The sequence below is a fragment of the Durio zibethinus genome, unplaced genomic scaffold, assembly GCF_047325235.1.
Source record: "Durio zibethinus cultivar Kanyao isolate XHJ-2024 unplaced genomic scaffold, ASM4732523v1 HiC_scaffold_132, whole genome shotgun sequence".
NCBI classification, from domain to species: Eukaryota; Viridiplantae; Streptophyta; class Magnoliopsida; order Malvales; family Malvaceae; genus Durio; species Durio zibethinus.
The window spans coordinates 30,001-47,500 of NW_028322755.1; the positions used below are offsets into that span (position 1 = coordinate 30,001).

The 17,500-nt window shown below is 32.9% G+C and overlaps 1 protein-coding gene across 1 annotated transcript; it reads right to left on the reverse strand.

Annotated features, from left to right (window-relative positions):
• Positions 1-6,446: 6,446 nt before the first annotated feature.
• LOC149509653 (cytochrome b6) lies at positions 6,447-8,557 on the reverse strand. The gene is made up of 2 exons (XM_089757683.1): positions 8,156-8,557; positions 6,447-7,331 (listed from the first exon to the last, which is right to left on the reverse strand). The coding sequence occupies exons 1-2, from the start codon at positions 8,159-8,161 to the stop codon at positions 6,690-6,692; spliced, it is 648 nt and encodes a 215-aa protein (XP_089613809.1). The 5' UTR covers positions 8,162-8,557; the 3' UTR covers positions 6,447-6,689.
• Positions 8,558-17,500: the final 8,943 nt, after the last annotated feature.

The window sequence follows — 17,500 nt, forward strand, 5'->3', positions numbered from 1 at the left end:
TAAAAATTTGATTGATCATTTGATATAATTGCTATGCTTAGTGTGCGACTCGTTGGGTTTTTAGGCTTAGGATTCAAAAAAAAAAATGGGCGAACCACAGTATAAGTTAATAACTATAGCACTAATAACCAACTCATCGCTTCGGATTATCTGGATCCAAAGAATCAGTCAAGATATGATATATTGGTCATATCATTATAGCAACTGAAATCTTTTTTTTTGCATTAAGTTAAGTAAAAAAAAACCAATCTGATTATGAATATATCTAAATTGTGAAGCAAAATAAAAAAGTATGTGGATAAATAGAAGGATGAGAGAAAGAGAGAAAAAGAAATAGAAATGAAATGATATATGATTCCAATATGTAAGGTCTACGAAGCATCTCATAAAGAGCAATGTAATAGAGCATCAATAGAGATTCATCAATAATTAGATGAATATCTGTTCATCGAAGAAAAAATCAAGAGCCTTAAGTCAATAAAGACTGAGAAGGTTGACTAAAGAACAAATTAACAAATTTTTTTATTAAATATTATTTATTAAATATTAAATTTTTATTTTTATTAAATATTAAATTTTTATTAAATATTAAATTAAGGCTCCATTGGAGAATTCAGACCTAAGCATTAATCGAGAAGCGATGGGGACGACGGAACCCGTGAATGCAGAGGATTCTATTGAAAACGAATCCTAATGATTTATCGGGTAGGATGGCGGAACAAACCAGAGACCACTTCATTTCTTTTTATTCTGTTCTGATTCTGAGAGGTCATGAGTTAACCCGACAACTGAAATAGATATTGAAAGAGTAAATATTCGCCCGCGAAAATTTTATTTTCATTTTAAAAATTTTATTTTCATTTTTTTTTTTTATTTTCATTTTAAAAATTTTATTTTCATTTTATTTGATTGTTAAATTTTTGTCGATCCGAGATGAATATGATAAAAAAAGACAAAACAAAATAAAGATTCGTTATAACATTATAACAAAAACAAGATAAGACATTATCTATAAATAGAATCCATGTTTAATTACTTATATATATATCCAATATATATCCAAACAAGATATACAAATTTATAATAGATCAGATAAAATCTCAAATAGATCAGATAAAATCTCAAAGCAAAGAATCCCAGGATTCAATCTATTATTCAGTAACTACCTATATATCTTAAGAATAAAATAAAATATTTTTTAGTCATTTTTTTCGCGAGGAGCTGGATGAGAAGAAACTCTCATGTCCAGTTCTGTAGTAGAGATGGAATTAATAAACAACCATCAACTATAACCCAAAAAGAACCAGATTTCGTAACCAACATAGAGGAAGAATGAAAGGAATATCTTATCGAGGTAATCGCATTTGTTTCGGTAGATATGCTCTTCAAGCACTTGAACCCGCTTGGATTACATCTAGACAAATAGAAGCGGGGCGCCGCGCAATGACACGAAATGTACGCCGTGGTGGAAAAATATGGGTACGTATATTTCCAGACAAACCAGTTACGGTAAGATCTACAGAAACACGTATGGGTTCGGGGAAAGGATCTCCCGAGTATTGGGTAGCTGTCGTTAAACCGGGCAGAATACTTTATGAAATGAGCGGAGTAGCCGAAAATATAGCAAGAAAGGCTATTTCAATAGCGGCGTCCAAAATGCCTATAAAAACTCAATTCATTATTTCAGGATAGGAATATAGAACCAAAGGAAAGAAGTCTTGGGAATAAAAAAAACAATTGCGGGTTTCCTTTTTTTTTTTTTTTTGACAAACAATATTTCTTTTTTTCTTCGTCCTTTGTTCCATTGAAAGAAGAGATTAAAAAAAATGATTCAACCTCAGACCCATTTGAATGTAGCAGATAACAGCGGGGCCCGAGAATTAATGTGTATTCGAGTCATAGGAGCTAGTAATCGCCGATATGCTCATATTGGTGACGTTATTGTTGCTGTGATCAAGAAAGCAGTACCAAAGGCACCTCTAGAAAGATCAGAAGTGATCAGAGCTGTAATTGTACGTACTTGTAAAGAACTCAAACGCGACAACGGTATGATAATACGATATGATGACAATGCTGCAGTTGTCATTGATCAAAAAGGAAATCCAAAAGGAACTCGAATTTTTGGTGCGATCGCCGGGGAATTGAGACAGTTAAATTTCACTAAAATAGTTTCATTAGCTCCTGAGGTATTATAAGACGAGACCTCAATTCAATATAGTTATAGTATTTAAATTAGAGTATTTAAATGACATAGATTAATTAGTAGATTGTGTCTCACGTATATACCTTTACTAAGTAAAAAAAAAAAAAGAACATGTTGGTTATATCAAAATTCGGGAGCAACAATAATTTTAGTTTACCATGGGTAAGGACACTATTGCTGACATAATAACTTCTATACGAAATGCTGACATGAATAGAAAAGGAACGATTCGAATAGGATCTACTAACATCACTGAAAACATTGTTAAAATACTTTTACGAGAAGGTTTTATCGATAACATAAGGAAACATCGGGAAAGAAACAAATATTTTTTGGTTTTAACCCTACGGCATAGAAGGAATAGGAAAGGACCATATAGAACTATTTTAAATTTACGACGGATCAGTCGACCCGGTCTACGAATCTATTCTAACTATCAACAAATTCCTAGAATTTTAGGCGGGATGGGGATTGTAATTCTTTCTACTTCTCGGGGTATAATGACAGACCGGGAGGCTCGACTAGAAGGAATCGGCGGAGAAATTTTGTGTTATATATGGTAATCTGTCTAACATCCGAATTGTATCCGAATCCGAAACTTTCCATTTGTGAAAAAAAAAAGCACGGGTTGTCTAATAGAACTCCTCCTGCCCTACAGTAGTTGATACGTCAAGGAAGTTTTACCTGGAATAAAAGAACAAAAATGGATTCATGGAGGTTTAATTAGTGAATCACGTCCACTCCAGATTCCTTTAGATAATGAAGATCTGATTCTAGGTTATGTTTCAGGAAGGGTCCGATCGAGTTTTATACGTATACCACCGTGGGATAGAGTCAACAAAAGTGAAGTAAGTGCTTATGATTCAACCAGGGGGCGTATAATTTATAGACTCCGCAACAAGGATTCGAACGATTAGGTAGTTTTTTCAACTTCAAGATTCCTTTCAGGGGGATCCAATTCAAGGTTCAAAAATTTCAAGAAACTTATTTTCTTCCAATAAGTAGATTCGGAAAAATTTAAGGAATAACAACTATGAAAATAAGGGCTTCCGTTCGTAAAATTTGTGAAAAATGTCGACTAATCCGTAGGAGGGGACGAATTGTCGTAATTTGTTCCAACCCGAGACATAAACAGAGACAAGGATAATCTTTCTATTCTAAAAAGAACTCCTTAAAGTTAAAGAAAAGAAACTAATCTTAAAGAAAGCGATGAACAAATAAAAATAGAAGATCTGTTTTGACATGAAATGGATATATCCATATATCTCTGACTTATCCTTATGAAATGATAAAATATGGCAAAACCTATACCAAAAGTTGGTTCACGTAGGAATGGGCGCAGTAGTGCACGGAAAAGTGCACGTAGAATACCAAAAGGAGTTATTCATGTTCAAGCAAGTTTCAACAATACCATTGTTACTATTACAGATGTACGGGGTCAGGTAATTTCTTCTTCCTCCGCCGGTACTTGTGGATTCAAGGGTCCAAGAAGAGGGACTCCTTTTGCTGCTCAAACCGCAGCGAGAAATGCTATTCGAGCAGTAGTAGACCAAGGTATGCGACGAGTGGAAGTTCTGATAAAAGGTCCTGGTCTCGGAAGAGATGGAGCATTACGAGCTATTCGTAGAAGTGGTATACTATTAAGTTTCGTACGGGATGTAACCCCTATGCCACATAATGGCTGTAGACCTCCTAAAAAAAAACGTGTGTAGAAATAAACACTAAAGAGATTTCAAGAGAAATAAATGATTCAATGATCTGATCAAATAAAATAATATTACTATGGTTCGAGAGAAAGTAAAAGTCTCTACTCGGACACTGCAGTGGAAGTGTGTTGAATCAAGAACAGATAGTAAGCGTCTTTATTATGGACGCTTTATTCTGTCTCCACTTATGAAAGGCCAAGCCGACACAATAGGCATTGCGATGCGAAGAGCTTTGCTTGGAGAAATAGAAGGAACATGTATTACACGTGCAAAATCTGAGAAAATACCACACGAATATTCTACCATAGTAGGTATTCAAGAATCAGTACATGAAATTTTAATGAATTTAAAAGCAATTGTATTGAGAAGTAATTTGTATGGAACTCGTAACGCCTTTATTTGTGCCAAGGGTCCCGGATATGTAACTGCTCAAGACATCATCTTACCGCCTTCTGTGGAAATCGTTGATAATACACAGCATATAGCTAGCCTAACCGAACCAATTGATTTGTGTATTGGATTACAAATCGAGAGAAATAGAGGATACGGTATAAAAACGCCAAAGAACTTTCACGACGGAAGTTATCCTATAGATGCTGTATTCATGCCTGTTCGAAATGCGAATCATAGTATTCATTGTTATGGGAATGATAATGAAAAACAGGAGATACTTTTTCTAGAAATATGGACAAATGGAAGTTTAACTCCTAAAGAAGCACTTCATGAAGCCTCTCGGAATTTGATTGATTTATTTATTCCCTTTCTAGATGCGGAAGAAGAAAACTTACATTTAGAAAACAATCAACACAACGTTACTTTACCTTTTTTTCCTTTTCATGATAGATTAGCTAAACTAAGAAAAAAGAAAAAAGAAATAGCATTGAAATATATTTTTATTGACCAATCAGAATTGCCTCCCAGGATCTATAATTGTCTCAAAAAGTCCAATATACATACATTATTGGACCTTTTGAATAACAGTCAAGAAGACCTTATGAAAATTGAACACTTTCGCATAGAAGATGTAAAACAAATATTGGGCATTCTAGAAAAGAAGTAGAAAAGCATTGCGAAATTGATTTACCAAAATTTTAAATCCATTGGATTTAGGATTTATTTCATTTTTTTTTTTTTTACTTTAGAAAATTAGAAAAAAAAAAAAAAAACGAAAATGGATTTTGAACCTTCAGCACAATCCATATATTGGGACCAGAATTGAATAAATGTATCTAGGGAGAATTCACTTTGACTTTGAAGTGACTACTCCCTAGATACGCACATCATGATATTTTATTTTAAAATTGATTCAATTTAAAAAAGACCTAAAGTTAGGGATTTATCAATCGGTAATGTTGCTCCAATACCCAACCAAAGGGCCACCGCAGTACCAATCAAAAAAACGGTTGTCGCTACTGGACGACGAAATGGATTTTGGAATTTATTAACATTTTCCAAAAAAGGTACTGTTAATAATCCCGCAGGTACTGAAACCATTAAAAGAACACCCAATAACTTGTTAGGTACTGTACGAAGTATTTGAAATACAGGAAAGAAATACCATTCAGGTAATATTTCCAAAGGAGTTGCAAATGGATCCGCGGGTTCACCAATCATTGAAGGTTCTAGAACCGCTAAGCCTACGTTACAAGCAATAGTACCGAGAATTACTACTGGAAAAATATATATAAAAGATCATTGGGCCATGCGGGTTCCCCATAATAATTATGACCCATACCTTTAGCTAATTTAGCTCTTAATACAGGATCGTTCAAGTCAGGTTTTTTTGTTATTAGGATAGGTGAATTTTTCTAGATCCATCCCCCGAAGGAACCGGACATGATAATTTTTCATCATCCGGCTCAAGCAAAAATCAATCGAATCAAATGGATACAAACGGATACATATAAAATGAATCTATATGTTATCCACACATATATGAATGATTTCATATGTAAGAAAAAAGTTACCTGATTCCATTTTACGAAGTTGCAACTATACATTCCAAGGAATGCCATTTTTACAGGTAAATGCTCAATACCCAAGTAGGCGTACAAAGTTGATCGTGATCAAGTGCTTTCTGGGTCGTCTTAGGCCTTGCGATTCACCTTTATCCCAAAAATATATCGAGATTTTTTACATACAAAGGATTTACTTGTTACTAATATAGTCTAGCCTTTGCTCTTCTTTAGATCCCTTGTTTCACTCCGATAGTATAATAATAATAAATCGGGTCGATGCAGAAGAAATGAATGTATTTTCATACTATTAAGATAAGAAAGTAAAAAAAAAATAAAAATAAATAAATAAAATCTAATTTGCATTATGCCAAATCACTTATTCTACTGGATCTTACGGAGCCCTGTTCATACACGACATCGTCAGGTCTGATCATAGAAAAGATTCTCTTCAAGCGAACCAGCCTATCCTTTGTATGGGGCTTACACGGTGGTTGGAACAAAGACACATTTGGTTGTGAATTCCAATGTAGCAGATAAAGGCATATTTCTGCATGGCCCAATCAATAGTTCAAGTCACACACTCCCATAATCCATTTTCTCTTCGGGGAATTCCCTTCAACTATTCATGTCATATCAAATAAATAATAGAATATTGTGGAGTTGAAAGGAAATATCCAAATACATGTCTTATTTTTTTTTTTTTTTCAACAATCCATATTTGTAGCAATGAAATACTATTGTTCCTCCCCCAAGTAATAAGATAAATGATTGGCAAGTAATAAGATAAATGATTGGTTACAATATAGCTATGGTCTATATTCTCTATAAAGGACCAGAAATGCCTTGCTTACGTATCATTAGGAAATGCATTAACATAAATACAGCAGTAAGAAGGGGTAATACAAAAGTGTGTAAACTATAAAAACGGGTCAAAGTGGATTGTCCCACACTAGCACTTCCACGCAATAACTCTACCAAAGGCGATCCTATTACCGGAATAGCTTCCGGAACGCCTGTTACGATTTTGACTGCCCAATAACCAATTTGGTCCCAAGGTAAGGAATAACCTGTTACACCAAAAGATGCAGTCAACACAGCCAGAACCACGCCTGTAACCCAAGTCAATTCGCGAGGTTTTTTAAAACCACCAGTGAGATAGACACGAAATACGTGCAGGATCATCATTAAGACCATCATACTTGCCGACCATCGATGAACTGATCGGATTAACCAACCAAAGTTAGCTTCAGTCATTATGTATTGAACAGAAGTAAAAGCCTCAGTAACGGTTGGACGATAGTAAAAAGTCATAGCAAATCCTGTAGCTACTTGTACCAAAAAACAAGTAAGCGTAATTCCTCCTAGACAATAAAATATGTTAACATGAGGAGGAACATATTTACTAGTTATATCATCTGCAATCGCCTGAATCTCGAGGCGTTCTTCGAACCAATCATAGACTTTATTGAGATAGGTAAACCAAGAGGACTCCCCCCCTGAGAACCGTATATGAGAATTTCATCTCGTACAGCTCAAACAAAAACACCCAAATAATAGCTGAAACGGATATGGAATAGAAAGTTTGAAACTTCTTAATCTTTTCATTCAATTTTATCTGAAGACACAAAAGAGTAAAAATCCGAAAGCTCTTTTTTGTAGTTGTAATTATAATGCCAAAAAATCAAGTCGGCGCATTCGTCTTTATGTTGATCAGGCCTCTTGAATCTTCTATTTACCTACTTATTTCTTTTCTTTTTCTTTGCTTTGATTTGTTATTTATATGGAATGTGGCTTTATTCTTGTTTTCTTTATTTTTAATAGGAATTCTCTTGTTAAGACCCTATGAATCAATTGAAACTTCAGATTCATACCAGAACCGCGATGATTCAATAAAACCTTCAAACTAAGTCCAAAGATTCTTTGAGTAAGAATTATTGGATCATCACTTATTCAATGAATAGAATAGATATAATAAATAAAAATACAAAGAAAAGAAAGGTTTGTCCTTTGATCAAAATAAGCATAAACTAAATGAGAGTTTGAAAGAAGAAAAAATTTCTCGATTTATAAATAAAAAACCTCTTTCTTTGAAAATTTTTTTTTTTTTTGAGTCCGGCCGCGAGGTTTGAATATTAAGTATGAATCATAGTTCGAATACTTCGTGATCCATTTCATATATTCCGTGCTCCAGATACTAGAATGGCTATCCGACGGGATAAAACTATCTCGATCAAGAGGACAGACCCATTTTCTGTACTATCAATAGGATCAATTATAACAAGTCACACACTCATATTCCGGAAATACAGAAACAAAAAAAATTTCGCGGTCGAACTACCAAAATAGAATGGGCTAAAAAAAATCCGAGAACTAAAAGTTTCACTTTTTGTATTGAAAAGCGAGGCTTCGTGGTTCTTGTGAATCTAATTCAGCGAAATTCCATCCAGTAAAACGGAAGAATTATAAATCTCCAAAATAATAGATAAGAATATCGAAAATAAAGCCATTGCGACACCCATCAAAGGAGTCGTTCCCCATCCAGGAGCTACTTTACCATATTCCGAATTCAATGGTTTCAAAAAATCCCCTACAACAGTTCGTCTTGGACCAGATCTAGAACTACCCTCAACGGTTTGTGTAGCCATAAATCTTATTTTGTATTCAGTGAGATCTGTTGACTTTGTATATCATTCCGCTGTAAATAAACGATCTTATCATAGATCCATTGTGATCTTGAAATTATATTTATATTTATATTATTTATATTTATATTTATATATATTATTTATATAATTATATAATAATGGAAACAGCAACTTTAGTCGCCATCTCTATATCTGGTTTACTTGTAAGTTTTACTGGGTACGCCTTATATACTGCCTTTGGGCAACCCTCTCAACAATTAAGGGATCCATTCGAGGAACACGGGGACTAATTGAAGTAATGAGCCTCCCAATATAATATTGGGAGGCTCATTACTTCAATTGAGATAATGAAAAATCATTTCATTTTTTTAGTTGGAACTTTAGGCGGTTCTCGAAAAAAGATAGCGAAAAAAATTATCCCTAGAGTAGATACTAAGAGGAATGTATAAACCAATGCTTCCATAAATTCGATCGTGGTTTACAATTATAGCTTCCGTACCTATTTATTTAGAATCATCTCCCGAATAAAATAACGAAAGAACAAGAATCAAAGAAAAGGCAGCGATTTTAATCAAGATTTTTACAGCAGCCTATGTCAAATCACAAACAGAAAATAGAAGCGAAAAATAACAAAGCAATCTTGCATCAGACTACTTGTCTTCTTGTAGTTGGATCTCCAAGTTTTTGGAATGCTCCAAATTCCACTTGAGCATCCAAATCTGGATCAATACCGGCAAAAACATCTCTGAACAGGGTTCTAGCACCATGCCAAATGTGTCCGAAGAAGAAAAGCAAAGCAAACGAAGCATGCCCAAAAGTAAACCAACCCCTTGGACTGCTACGAAAAACACCATCGGATTTCAAAGTAGCACGATCTAATTCAAAAATTTCACCCAATTGAGCACGTCTAGCATATTTTTTCACAGTAGCAGGATCACTATAACTCACTCCATTGAGTTCGCCACCATAGAACTCAACAGTTACACCTACTTGTTCGACACTATACTTCGATTCTGCCCTTCTAAAAGGAACATCCGCTCTAACAATTCCGTCTCCGTCTACCAAAACAACCGGAAATGTTTCAAAAAAAGTAGGCATACGACGTACAAAAAGTTCACGCCCTTCTTTATCTCTAAAGATAGGGTGTCCTAACCACCCAACGGCTATTCCATCCCCGTTGTCCATTGAACCCGCTCTGAATAATCCTCCTTTTGCCGGATTATTGCCAATGTAATCATAAAAAGCTAATTTTTCAGGAATTTTAGACCAAGCTTCTGATAAACTTTGATTTTCGGCTAACCCAGCACTAACCCTTCGATATATTTCTTGCTGGAAGTATCCTTGATCCCATTGATAACGAGTAGGACCAAATAATTCGATGGGGGTAGTTGCTGAACCATACCACATAGTTCCAGTAACAACAAAAGCTGCAAAAAAGACAGCAGCTATACTACTGGAAAGGACGGTTTCAATATTTCCCATACGTAATCCTTTGTATAAACGTTGGGGCGGACGGACACTAAGATGGAATAAGCCCGCTAATATGCCCAATGTCCCTGCTGCAATATGATGAGAGGCTATTCCTCCCGGAACAAAAGGATCAAAACCTTCCACGCCCCACGCTGGATTTACAGGTTGTACCTTTCCGGTTAGTCCATAAGGGTCGGACACCCATATTCCAGGACCATACAATCCTGTTACATGAAATGCGCCAAAGCCAAAGCAAGCCACTCCTGAGAGAAATAAATGAATTCCAAAAATCTTGGGCAAATCCAAAGAGGGTTTTCCTGTGCGCTCATCACAAAAAATTTCTAGATCCCAATATACCCAATGCCAGATAGCTGCCAAGAAGCACAAGCCAGAAAACACAATATGTGCTCCGGCCACACCTTCGTAACTCCAAATACCCGGATTTGTTATAGTCCGCCCCGTAATACTCCAACCGCCCCATGAATTGGTTATTCCTAAACGAGTCATGAAGGGTATAACGAACATACCTTGTCTCCACATTGGATCAAGAACGGGATCGGAGGGATCAAAAACAGCTAATTCATATAGAGCCATTGAACCGGCCCAACCAGCAACCAGAGCTGTATGCATTATATGAACAGAAAGCAAGCGACCGGGATCATTCAATACGACAGTATGAACACGATACCAAGGCAAACCCATGGAAATACCCCTTTATCAAATCAACGAAAAATAGACACTATGTAACTTTATTGCATTGGAATACCTCCCCTTTTCGGTGGATTCTTTCGGAGAAAGGATTAATGTTTGTTCTATTCCATTAGTAATAAGGGAAGAATTCGGCTCAGAAGAAAAAAGAGAAGCAGATCTATTCTATACTCGATAAGTATCAATACGCAATGGGGGTTGATCCTATTTTTTATGAATGAATGCATCCCTATTTGTTCATCATTCAAAGGACCTATTCGTAAGAATTCTCTTTCATTCATTCCGCCTTTCTTTATTTTATGGCCTTAGTCTATCTATGTATAAAATATGATAAAGGCCCATATTATTAAGACCATTATTACATATTATTAAGATAAGACCATTATTACGTATTACATTACGTATTACGCTTCCACAATCAAAGTGAAATATAATATTACATATTATAATATTACATATTATTAAGATAAGACCATTATTACGTATTACATTACGTATTACGCTTCCACAATCAAAGTGAAATATAATATTACATATTATAATATTACATATTATTAAGATAAGACCATTATTACGTATTACATTACGTATTACGCTTCCACAATCAAAGTGAAATATAATATTACATATTATTAAGATAAGACCATTATTACGTATTACATTACGTATTACGCTTCCACAATCAAAGCGAAATATAATTTTACATTCTTTTTACTTTATGCCTGTTGGTATTCCAAAAGTTCCTTTTCAAGTTCCGGGAGATAACGATGCAAGCTGGGTTGACATATAGTGCGACTTGTCAAATATATTGGGTCATATGGGATTCCCCCGTTCTCTCGCCCGATCGAGATATCCCCTGTTTCGCCCCAAAAAGATTGATTGAATTATCAAAAATTTGTAGCGGGAAGTGTAATGAAGTGCAATTAGAGATCCATTTCATGGGGGTGTATCCAGATTAATATTTTCAATTAGAATGATTTATGGTTGGCTTGGTTGGACTGATAAAATGAAGTATCCAGGCTCCGTTTAGAAAAAACCCAATTGGTAATATATTTATGATTACCACCTATATCATAATCATAATTTTTCTTTTTTTTTTTAATTATAAATAAGAGCGATTTCAAACTGTTAATCAATCGAATAATATGGGAAATACGTTGAATATTTGGCGAAAAACATGAAAGAAAAAGGAATTAAATTAAAATAAAAAAAGGAAATGAAATCATAGCAAAAAGACGTGGTATTGGGTCATTTGTCCTATATGTGCAAATAAAAATCGGGCAGATCTTTACTCGGAGTAGAGCATAAACCTAAAAAAATTGAATAAAAAATTGACGAACCCCATTCAGGAACAAGAAAATGACATCGTGATTTGGATTGAATCGCAATGAAAAAAAAATGGATCAATGAAAAGTTTGTGCAATAAGTTTAGCGAATTTTTTCTATATTATAGGAAAACGGGCCAAAACTCATCTTTCTTTAATTTAATTTTAAATTTCATTTTATTTAAAAAATGTAAGAAAAAGCCCCTTCATTAGAAATTAGAAGTTAGAAAGGTCCGACTAGAAAAAACAAAGGATGGCTGGAATCTACACATTGATTTTTTTTCGCAATTTTTGTTGAACCGTATGCATCAAAAGGTGCCTGTACGGCTACTAAGGGATACAATTTTATCCTAATCAACCGAATTTATCGAGAAAGATTGCTTTTTTTGGGCAAAGAGCTTGATATCCAGACCTCGAATCAACTTGCGGGTATTATGATCTATCTCAGTATAGAGAGTAATAGCCGAGACCTGTTTTTTTTTATAAACTCTCCTGGCGGAGGGATAGTATCTGGATTATCTCTTTTTGATACTATGCAAGCAGTGGAACCAGATGTGCATACACTAGCCATGGGATTGACCGCTTCAATCGCAGCTTTTCTCTTGGTCGGAGGAGAAATTACCAAACGCAGAGCATTCCCTCACGCTCGGCGCCAATGAGTTTTTTTTTTTTATTATTGATGGAAAGAAAAAAGAAGACTATGCCTTCGCCATATGAAATATGAATTAGTAAGTAATAATAGCATGGCACTTTGAATTCGATATGAAATTTTTTTTTTATTTCTTTTTTTTTTTTTCAAAAAAAAATATTAGATTATGTATCGAAAGAGTAGTATGAGAGAAGGGGCATTTCCAATTTGATCTTAGCTATCGTGGGCCCATCTCAGGCGTCACAAACTTTTTTTCTTTTCCTACCAGAGGCTATTAACAATATTTATGTTATGAAAGAGTACGAAAAAAAAAAAGACTATTTTTTTTCTTTCTTTTTTTTTTTTCAAAAAAAAAAAGAAACTTTGGGATTGCTGAATCACAGACGAAATAAATATATAAAGCAACGGAGCCATCATAGTATTTTTAAACTTTTCCGAAAAAAAAAGAAAAAGAAGGATGGTAATTGGATTATTTATTAATCTGGGTCTAATAGACTCTATATTTTCTCTTTTTTTCGATGAAAGAAAAAAGAGAATTCCATTGTAAAGCCGTATGCAATTGTAAAGCCGTATGCAATGCGCAAAAAATGCCTGTACGGTTGTTCAATTCTATAGCTATTCTTCTCGCCTCATTATGTGAGTTAGAAGTATGTTATATCATCAGGGTAATGATCCATCAACCTATTAGTATGCTTAAGGATGATGGCTTCAAAGACTGGGTCATGGAAACAGACGAAGTAATGAAAATGCAAGAAGACATCATAGAGGCTTATGTACAAAGAACGGGCCAGCCCCGATGGGTTATAAACAAAGACATGGAAAGAGATAATTTTATGTCAGCAAAAGAAGCCAAAGATCATGGAATTGTGGATCATATAGTGCGTACAGAATCGAGACCTATAGTGAATGAAAAACCTATAGTGAATGAAAAACCTATAGTGAATGAAAAACCTATAGTGAATGAAAAACCTATAGTGAATAACAAACCTATAGTGAATGAAAAACCTATAGTGAATGAAAAACCTATAGTGAATGAAAAACCTATAGTGAATGAAAAACCTATAGTGAATAACAAACCTATAGTGAATAACAAACCTATAGTGAATAACAAACCTATAGTGAATAAAAAATGGAGACTAGTTAACGACAATGGCAATGGAAGACCACCATTTGACGACAATGGCAATGGAAGACCACCATTTGACGACAATGGCAATGGAAGACCACCATTTGACGACAATGGCAATGGAAGACCACCATTTGACGACAATGGCAATGGAAGACCACCATTTGACGACAATGGCAATGGAAGACCACCATTTGACGACAATGGCAATGGAAGACCACCATTTGACGACAATGGCAATGGAAGACCACCATTTGACGACAATGGCAATGGAAGACCACCATTTGACGACAATGGAACACCATTTAATTTTGATTTAGATTGATTTAATCCCTCTTATTCCTTTCCTTCTTTTTCTCTTTAATAGATTAATATTTTATTAATCTATTAAAGAGAAAAAGAAGTAATTCATAATCATCTGGTTAGGATCGATCTAAACCAGTCTATTATGTATATGATTGTATATGATTCAGCATGCCAACTATTAAACAACTTATTAGAAATGCAAGACAGCCAATTAGAAATGTCACGAAAGCCCCTGCTCTTCGGGGATGTCCTCAGCGCCGAGGAAGATGTACTAGGGTGTATGTGCGACTTGTTCAGATCATGGGCTGAGAAAAAGGAAACAATTTTTCAGTATCAACGATCAGTACCAGTGAATAGAATGGGGTTCTTCCGTTCACTATCTAAAAAAGATAGATCTACCATATCCTTCTATTGTGTATGAAATTTATGGTTTCCATTGGCGCAAATCCAATCTTGGAATTTTTTAAAAATTCCCCATTGGTAGCAAATGCTTATCCATTAAGCGGGGAAAATCCTATTTAAAAAGCAAAAAGATTATGCTTCGACTCTTGCAAAGAACGGACTAACAGGGTCAGCTACCCAATTAATCCTCCTAATTACATACCGTTACTGTATAAGATAGATCTCGTTGTGAAAGATCTATTACTGAAAAATTTATGAGTAGAGCCGAAGAGTGTGAACTGTACAAGTTACCAATTAAATGTTAAATGAAGGAATGAGCTCCGGTGTATAGAGGGGACCTCACCGTTTAAGAAGTAACCATAGAAACGATGGAACCCACTATTTATTTATCCATTTCTATTTACTCCTTTATTTTAGTTAATATGCTTTTTTTGATACCTAGTATCAATACAATTTCTTATTTCAAGGCGAAATGAAATGCCTAGAAAAAAGGAAAAATCGTGGGCGGGACGGTTATAGTAGCAAAAGCCATTGGAATTTTTATTTTATACATTGGAAGAATCCGTTTTGTTATTAATAGACTAGAAAAGAATAACTGAAAGAAAGAATTAGTTATTCATCAAAATTTCTTTTATTCAATGACCAGAATGAAAGAGGGATATATAGCTCGGAGACAAAGAGTAAGAGCTTTGGTTTCGGCTGATCGGGATAGAGATAGGAAAAAAAGATATTTTCGTCGTTTGTGGATCACTCGAATAAATGCAGGAATTCGAGGAATGGGGGTATCCTATAATTATAGTAGATTAATAAAAAATCGGTACAAGAAACAGTTGCTTCTTAATCGTAAAATACTTGCACAAATAGCTATCTCAAATAGGAATTGTCTTTATATGATTTCCAACGAGATTATAAAATAAGGAGATCGGAAGGAATCCACCGAAATGCTTTAAATGAAATGGGGTTCCCTCGAGAATGAACTCGAGGGAGGTAGAGTAGAAATTAATATGATAAAAAAATTCTGATAAGGTCATCAAAACAAGAAAACAAGATGAGCGAAGACGCTCAATAAAAAAAAAAAAAATTTATTTTTCTTCCCCAACCCGATTCGATTCTTTTATTTATTTCTTTTTTCTTACGACACGACAATTTTGATTATCAGATTTTTTGAATAAAGCATCAGTCTACGTTTGATAATTTTGAGTCAATTGAAGGGTAAGCCTATTTATTTCTGGTTCTAAGAGCAGTAGTTCTAGCGGTCGACTCTCTTCTTTCAAATCGTTTCTCATTTCTGGTTCTAGTTCTAGCGGTCGACTCCCTTCTTTCAAATCGTTTCTCATTATTAATAAAGGGTAACGAAGATAAAATACGAGCTTGTTTTATAGCAATAGTAATTAATCGTTGTTGTTTTAAAGTCAATCTATTTACTCGCCTAGATAAGATTTTTCCTTGTTCACTAATAAATCGACTAATTAAACTCATGTTTCTATAATCAATTCGATCCCCCGATTGGATCGGGGGCAAACGCCTACGAAAAGATCGCTTGTATTTATCCATCATTTCTTTATTCCTTATTTCTAAAAATAATCCTATCCTATCCTTTTCTAAAATCCTATTTTGATCGGATCAAATTCAAATTATAGAATTAATAGAATAAATACGATTTGCTTTGTTTTTTTTATTATTGTATTATTTATTTATTATTTATTTCTTATTTATTTGTTTATTTTATTAGTTTATTTTAATTATTTATTTATTATTTATTTGTTTATTTTATTAGTTTATTTTATTATTATATTATTTATAGATATTTATTTAAATATAATTTCATATTTTAATATATTTAATATATAAATATAATTTCATATTTTAATATATTTAATATATAAATATAATTTCATATTTTAATATATTTAATATATAAATATAATTTCATATTTTAATATATTTAATATATAAATATAATTTCATATTTTAATATATTTAATATATAAAATATAAATATAATTTAATATTTTAATATATTTAATATATAAATATAATTTAAATAAATATCTATAACTGTGATAATACATAAATAATAAATAAATATAATTTATAAATATATATAAATATAATTTCATATTTTAATATATTTAATATATAAAATATAAATATAATTTAATATTTTAATATATTTAATATATAAATATAATTTAAATAAATATCTATAACTGTGATAATACATAAATAATAAATAAATATAATTTATAAATATATATAGAACCGACACGAAAATAATAAATAATTAATAAAATAAGAAATAAATAATGAAATATAGTAATAAATACAAAATATAGTAATAACTAAAAAATATAGTAATGAATAAATCATACAATATAATAAATAATACAATATTAACAATATTAAAATTAACAACAATATTAAAATTAACAATATTAAAATAATCATTATGCACGAATAGAAAATAAAAAAAAAAATAGTTAGTGATATTAAAAATCTAATTCCTAATCAATGAAAATCCAACTCCTAATCATTCGAAGACTGTAAACTAAAAATCATTCGAAGACGGTAAACTAAAAAAATAAATAATTGACTCGAGAATAAAGAAAAAAATTATTAAAAAAATAAGAACTAAATAAAAAATAGAATAAAAAAAAATAAAAGAATATTGATACAATCATATACCAGGTTAAAAAGGTTAAAAATTTATTAACGTGCATATCGAATAATTTAAAACTAAAAACTTCACTTTAAAAAGAAAGCGTGGAATAGACAAGGAAATACAAATATAGACTAATATATAAATAAAATATTTGTTATATATTAGTTATATATTATATCTAACTAATTATATACTTAATATTACTTAATATATTATATAATATATATTATTATACCTGAATACCTAATGTCCTATTTTCTCATACTAAATACCTAATGTTACCTAAATACCTAATGTCCTATTTTCTCATATTCTCGGGAAGGGTTGACATACGAGTACT